The sequence below is a fragment of the Cyprinodon variegatus genome, unplaced genomic scaffold (genome assembly GCF_000732505.1).
Source record: "Cyprinodon variegatus isolate N-32 unplaced genomic scaffold, C_variegatus-1.0 Scaffold29, whole genome shotgun sequence".
Lineage (NCBI taxonomy): Eukaryota > Metazoa > Chordata > Actinopteri > Cyprinodontiformes > Cyprinodontidae > Cyprinodon > Cyprinodon variegatus.
Window position 1 is genome coordinate 1,829,976 of NW_015150482.1, and position 6,695 is coordinate 1,836,670.

Sequence of the window (6,695 nt, forward strand, 5' to 3'; positions counted from 1 at the left end):
TCTAAGGGAGAGCCCAGACACACAACGGAGAAAACTCTTTTCAGCTGCTTGTATCCGGGATCTCGTTCTTTTGGCCATGACCCAAAAATGAATATATAAACTTTAAAATATTTTGGACTACATATACCTTGGCCTGGAGACTAAATAACTTTGTGGTGGACTGTGGGATGATAAAGTGGAAAAAGTCACACTTGTAGACAGAGAAGTCCAGACATGACTTTGCTCCCACCAGAGCCTTTAAATTGTTCTGCAATTTACTGTGTAGTCTAAATTACTTTAAACTTATTGGTCATAGAGTATAGGCCTGTATTATACTCACTGGCTCAACCAGGGATAAGGTTTAAAAATTTGCAACAATCTTTTTTTTTTTTTTTTACAGCACATCAGCTATATTCTTTGAATTGAATCTATGCAAAATTGTATGATTATATATAAGGCAAGAGGATATTGAAGTCTGAAGTTTGTAGGCAATATGCATAATTTTGACCCTAACAGTATTGTGCTACAGCAAGGGAGGTAACTTGAGAACTTCGTGTTGTTGTACACTGAGATTCCTGACAATTCACTTGAAAATTACTCAAGTCAGAACAACAAATCAGATTAAAAGTACACCTCAGGTTGTTCCATTATATTAATTAGTCCAATTAGCTCTGGCACATCCTCTCCGTAATCCGTAAACCATTCAAACGTACAGTTATTTTAAAGGTAATAGATTAACCAAAGCTGGTGTAATGGTTTAATCTGACATATTGGTTGCCTTCTGGTTTATCTACAGGACACGGTGTCACAAAACCATTAGAACTCGAATGTGGAGCAAGGGCTTAACATGGATAGATCCTGGAACACAAATACAAATGGTTATTTCTTTATGTATTTATTATGCAAATAACTCCTTAAAATATCTAAAGAATTTATTCTTTCTTTTTTAGATTACCTTGAAATCCCCTTTTCTACAGCTAAATCGCTTGCTTAAACTGCAAAAAAAAATAAAAAAATAACACTTTTATTAATTGGTTCTATGGTGTGCTGCACAATTGTGCAGTTTATAGATCTGTTGCCTTGCTGGTTGGTCAGAATATATAGGAGTAGATTTGGCAGGATAGTAATAAAATGGTGTTCAGACTGAGAAGGGAGGTTTATGATGATTCAAAATCAGATTTATGATCACTTTACTATTCTTACGTGATTAAATGTAAAGTAAAATATTCTAAAAAATAAAATGTTCTCCCAAAATAAACCCGGGTTTTTGTGTCAATTACTAGCTTGTAGTAACTGCATGTCTGAAATACTATTTAGATATATATATGTGTATATATATACATACATATATATATATATATATATATATATATATATATATATATATATATATATAAATGTTTAATAAATTGTCATGCACTCGATTTTTCCTGAAAAACTTTCTCCTACTGTCTTAAAGTCATGACTTTCACTTTCACTTTGACTAGGGTTTATGTTTAATCATTGGAAAGTCCTGCATAGCTAAATAATTACTTGAGCAACTTGAAAACACTACATTGTAATGATGCTAAACATTAAGGCTATTTATGAATTTTAAGTTAATATCCCATTTCTTTACAACTTTAAAGAGTTTTGGATTTCTTAGACTACTAGTGATGCTGCTATACCAAAAACTACTTTAAAATATATACTTTGTTGAATGAAATGTCTTTTATAGGTTACACATTTATTATTCTTGGACCTTCCCAAGGCACATTAAGTATTTTCTACACTTCCATATAAGGTTTTAGTGAAATATCTGTCTAATCTCATATCTGTAAACATCTCCTGTTTTTGGCTGTAGTCTTAAAATCAACCTCAAAAAGATCAGATATAAGCACCGTCATGAAACAATAACCTTTTTAAATCACTGCTTCATCCATTATAGCAAACCAAAGTATTATCCAAAAACTTGGCTTTAAACGGTAAAACCCTCATTAACCGGAATGTGTCTTTCAAATCTTCTTTGCACATCCTCATTGGCTTTAATGGCTGTGACGTTACTTGCTGCATCTAAGTTGGGTCAAAACATCCAACACGTTCAGGTGAAGCTTCTTTCCGGAGGGATTAGAGATGCCTTACCTGCTATGCGTGTCATTAAGTGTACCCGCCTCAGTTAGAATGAGGACCTCCTCTTGGCCTCTAAATCTGGTTTAAGGTCTGACTCCTAAGCAACCCACAGCATCACACATAATCTGAATTTATATTTTTTTAACACTTCAAATTCAAAATTCCAACTTTAAACTTATTGACAGGTTTAATGTTTAAAGAGAATAAATTTCCCAATTGCTGAGCAACATTTGACAGTGTTGTCATTATGTGCTAATGTCATAACAGAATACATAATTTTAACATAATTTAACATAATTTAATCTATAAATGTAGTCTGAATTGAAATCCTGAGTCTTTTAATATCATTAGCAGATTGTTTTACATACAGTTTATAATACGTGTTTTGGATTAGGACTGAGCATCTCTGCCAAGTGGCTGACCACGGGTTTAATATGATTTTAAAGTAATCCCATCAGAGTTTAGTAAAGCGCGGGTATATAAGCTGAAGTCTGAGGTAAAGCACCTGAACGAGCGAAAGGAAGGTACGACAGCTGAGTATCTCCTTCCAAACCCAGGATGGCAGAGCAATGGGGTGCACAGGTGTTTGCTGCGAGGCGGCACAATGAAGATACAACGAGGGGCTCTGCATTCACGTACACAAACAGCAATCATACCAGAGGCATGTTTTTTTATATCAAACGGTTTCGTGTTTAGTCCTGGTGTTTTTATAGAGACTGATGTAGAGTTGATGTGTTTGTAGAGTTTGGCAATCTGAAACCTAGCTGAGTGACATGCAATTTAAGAAATGACATTTAAACAACAGCTTACATGATTACATGTTTCTTATTTCATTTGATTATAACTTTATTTCTATTTGTGCACAAACTATATTAGCCTGAAGCTAAAATTAACATATTTTTAGATGCTAGACATAAAAACACTTTTTGGTCTAGAATCATTTCTAAATTAGAATGGTGCACTACTGCAGATTCTGATGTGTGAATCTTTGCTTCCAGATCCTTTTGAGGGACCAAACTACCATATCGCTCCTCGGTGGGTTTACAACGTTGCTACAGTATGGATGTTTTTTGTGGTCGTTCTATCAGTCTTCACCAACGGCCTCGTTTTGGTGGCCACTGCAAAGTTCAAGAAACTCCGTCATCCCCTTAACTGGATTCTTGTCAACCTTGCTATTGCTGATCTTGGAGAGACGGTCTTTGCCAGCACCATCAGCGTGTGTAATCAGTTTTTTGGATATTTCATTCTGGGACACCCAATGTGTGTCTTTGAAGGCTATATCGTCTCAACTTGTGGTAAGTCTTCAGATTGTTTTTGCATGATGAAGACCTGTAAATTAATTTACATCTAACTAAAAGAATATTCTTGTTTTCACAACTTGAACATTTTACTCTCCAAAGGTATTGCTGCTCTTTGGTCCCTTACTATCATCTCTTGGGAGAGATGGATAGTTGTGTGCAAACCTTTTGGAAACGTCAAGTTTGATGCCAAATGGGCCATAGGTGGAATTGTGTTCTCCTGGGTCTGGTCTGCTGTGTGGTGTGCTCCTCCCATCTTTGGATGGAGCAGGTAGGTTCTCTGGTTATATGGTCTTTATATCTCAAAGAAAATCTCTATAATCATTAAGGGAAGATTTTATTGTTTAAATCCTGAAATATTGTCATCAGGTATTGGCCCCATGGACTGAAGACATCCTGTGGACCTGATGTGTTCAGTGGAAGTGAGGACCCTGGAGTTCAGTCCTACATGATTGTTCTTATGATTACATGCTGCATCATTCCTCTGGCCATCATAATCTTATGCTACCTGGCCGTGTGGTTGGCCATTCGTGCTGTAAGTTTAGCTTTTCTGTAACCTTAGGATAAGCAGACCATTTCTAAAAGTTTGGTACAATGTATCCTGTTGTGTTGTTGGCTACAGGTTGCTATGCAGCAGAAGGAATCTGAGTCAACCCAGAAGGCTGAGAGGGAAGTATCCAGGATGGTCGTTGTGATGATCCTGGCTTACTGTGTCTGCTGGGGACCTTACACCTTTTTCGCCTGCTTTGCTGCAGCCAACCCTGGTTATTCTTTCCATCCTTTGGCTGCTGCAATGCCTGCATACTTTGCCAAGAGTGCCACCATCTACAACCCAGTTATCTATGTCTTCATGAACCGACAGGTTGGAACAACAATCATGTTGTTACATTTCTTTATCAAGCATAACAAATATATTTTGTTTTATTTAACCTTAATTCTATTTTTGCAGTTCCGCACATGCATCATGCAGCTCTTTGGAAAACAGGTGGATGATGGTTCTGAAGTGTCCACATCAAAGACAGAAGTGTCCTCTGTGGCTCCGGCATAAACTCCTATTTCTCTGGTTGGGGGGAAAAAATTCTGTTCTGCACAAATCTTTGTTCTTGCAATGAACAAAGCTTTATAGCAGTTGAAATGTTATCTGTGTTGTAAATATAATTCCTAAACAGATTAAATAGCTGTTACATTTTTTTTAATCTATTTTTACCAAAATAGAATTCTTGCAGAGTAAAAAAGCAACAAAAAAAAAACATTTCTCAGTGCATATGTTACAATATTCAGTTGAATAAAATATCCTGAAGCATGTGTACATTTTTTTCTAATTATTGCCTACCTTAAAAAAAAAAAATCATGAAATAAAATACTTGGTATCAAAGGTTGGTAAGACATACTGCTCGATTATGCTAATAATGGTTAGTCTAACTAGGTATTGTATGGCGCGGGCCCCCTAGGGTCCAGTCAATGTCATAACAGCGTGGCACGAGAACGTTACTGGTATTTAGTTTGTATTTCATTTGAGTTTTTGTAAGGTCTTGTATTCATGTATATTTCTTGCAACCCAGATTTGTTTCTCCACTTTGTAAAAAAAAATCTAAGGGTTTTCATGGTGATACAACAAGGTGAGACGTGAACGCTCTACTGCGGTTCATATATACCTCTGTCAGCTGCTGCCATATGCTGGGGGGAGTGGGAGAAGTCCATGTTGTTGCTACAGGTAGCAGAAAGGGGCCTTCTAAACTAAGAAATGTTCAGGGAGACTTGTGTGTATTGCTCTTTGATGCAGAATAAATACAGAAAATAGGCTTTATGGATGCAGGAAGAGAAAGCCAAGTTTATAATAAACGGTGAGGAAGACTGGGCATTTTTATTTAATGGACTCAATTTTATATCCTGAGAAACTTTTAAACAAATACCTGAATTAATTTCATGATTTAAACATGTTTAACTTCCATGGAGTAATAGATATAAAATTCATGTTTTATTCTTATTTTCTCATTACAATAACATTATTACACATTGTACCCAGGAGTAGCTCCCTTGTGCAGAGGGCCAAGTGTACAAAAAATTACTAGGCATAAGTGGATGAACAGACATGGCAAAAAGTGATAGCAGGCATGGCATGGAATGCATTCTTCACCCAGGATAAAAGCAAACTAATAAGTTTCAAAAGGATGGTACATGGTCAAAAGATTGACTTATCTGACTTATAAGGTGACAGAAGAAGAAATAAAACACATGACCAGACTGTAACAGAGATTTAGTTCTCATGTCATTTTCTCATTTGTTTCATATACTAACCAATAGACTAAACGCTTTAGAAAAACTACAAGGCCTAAAGTAAATTAAAAACCTTTCTAATATCAGAATGGAGAAGTGAACTAAAAAGTAAAAGCAAAAGCAAAATGGTAAAGATGGTGTAAGACCAAAACAGAAAATACCCAAGTAAAGAACTTAACCTAAAAAGCAAAACTCTAAACAGAAGCTCTAAAGGTGAACAAAAAAAACAACAACTTAAAAACCACATGATAACAAGAATAAACTAAAAACTACCACACAAAAGAAAAAAAATCTATAAGTCAATCGTAACAACATACTCATAACCAACGCACAAAAAAGGACAGAACAACTAGCTCACTTTTTTGATAAAACAAAGATACTCATATACTGATAATAGTAAGTAACATTTTGAATTATTATTATTTTTTTTTCTTTTGCTTCTCTATTTCTATGAATACTGTCATGGTATCAAAAATACGCAAATATTTGTGTAAATGTATCACCTATCAGCAGAAGGTACAAAATAGATATATAAATGCTTTAAGCAGTGCAGAACCTTTACAGGATATAAAGATTAGTCAAATGATCTAATCCAAGAGCATATTGTATTTCCATGTAGAAAAAATATCAGAGTTTACTAATGAAAATGCAAAAGAGAGATGTAACGAAATACTGATGAGGCTAAAAGTTGGATTAGGATGTAATCTTGTCAGGTTTTGCTCCAGCAAAACCTGACAAGATCACATCCTTGTCCTTCGAGTGAAATTTGTCTTAATTTTCTCTGAAGGATAAAAAACAGTCTCTTTCAGCAACAGACTGTACTTTTTTACAGCTGCTGCTGGCAGCTGGAACATCTGCTAATGTTATACAATGGATATTGATTGACAGATTAACAATTAATGCGATTTTGAGGTATTATCTTAACAGCCTCAGAGTGCAGAGCTTAAGCTCCTTAGAAAGAAGAAATTGCCCCAGCAAATGGAGAAAATTGCCAACAGCATTTGTTGAACAATAATCCCAACATTGGTTGTC

At 35.5% G+C, this 6,695-nt stretch overlaps 1 protein-coding gene across 1 annotated transcript; it reads left to right on the forward strand.

Moving 5' to 3' along the window:
* The first annotated feature begins 2,646 nt into the window (after positions 1-2,646).
* Positions 2,647-4,434, forward strand: LOC107100466 (red-sensitive opsin). Its single transcript, XM_015398975.1, has 6 exons — positions 2,647-2,749; positions 3,087-3,383; positions 3,489-3,657; positions 3,756-3,921; positions 4,009-4,248; positions 4,336-4,434. The coding sequence occupies exons 1-6, from the start codon at positions 2,647-2,649 to the stop codon at positions 4,432-4,434; spliced, it is 1,074 nt and encodes a 357-aa protein (XP_015254461.1).
* Positions 4,435-6,695: the final 2,261 nt, after the last annotated feature.

What these genes read in the sequence shown, in the direction of transcription:
- LOC107100466 (XM_015398975.1), top strand. Translation starts at nt 2,647, where the DNA reads ATGGCAGAGCAATGGGGTGCACAGGTGTTTGCTGCGAGGCGGCACAAT. An exon ending in CTATATCGTCTCAACTTGTG is followed by an intron (nt 3,384 to 3,488) that starts GTAAGTCTTCAG and finishes TACTCTCCAAAG; the next exon opens with GTATTGCTGCTCTTTGGTCC. An exon ending in CCCATCTTTGGATGGAGCAG is followed by an intron (nt 3,658 to 3,755) that starts GTAGGTTCTCTG and finishes TATTGTCATCAG; the next exon opens with GTATTGGCCCCATGGACTGA.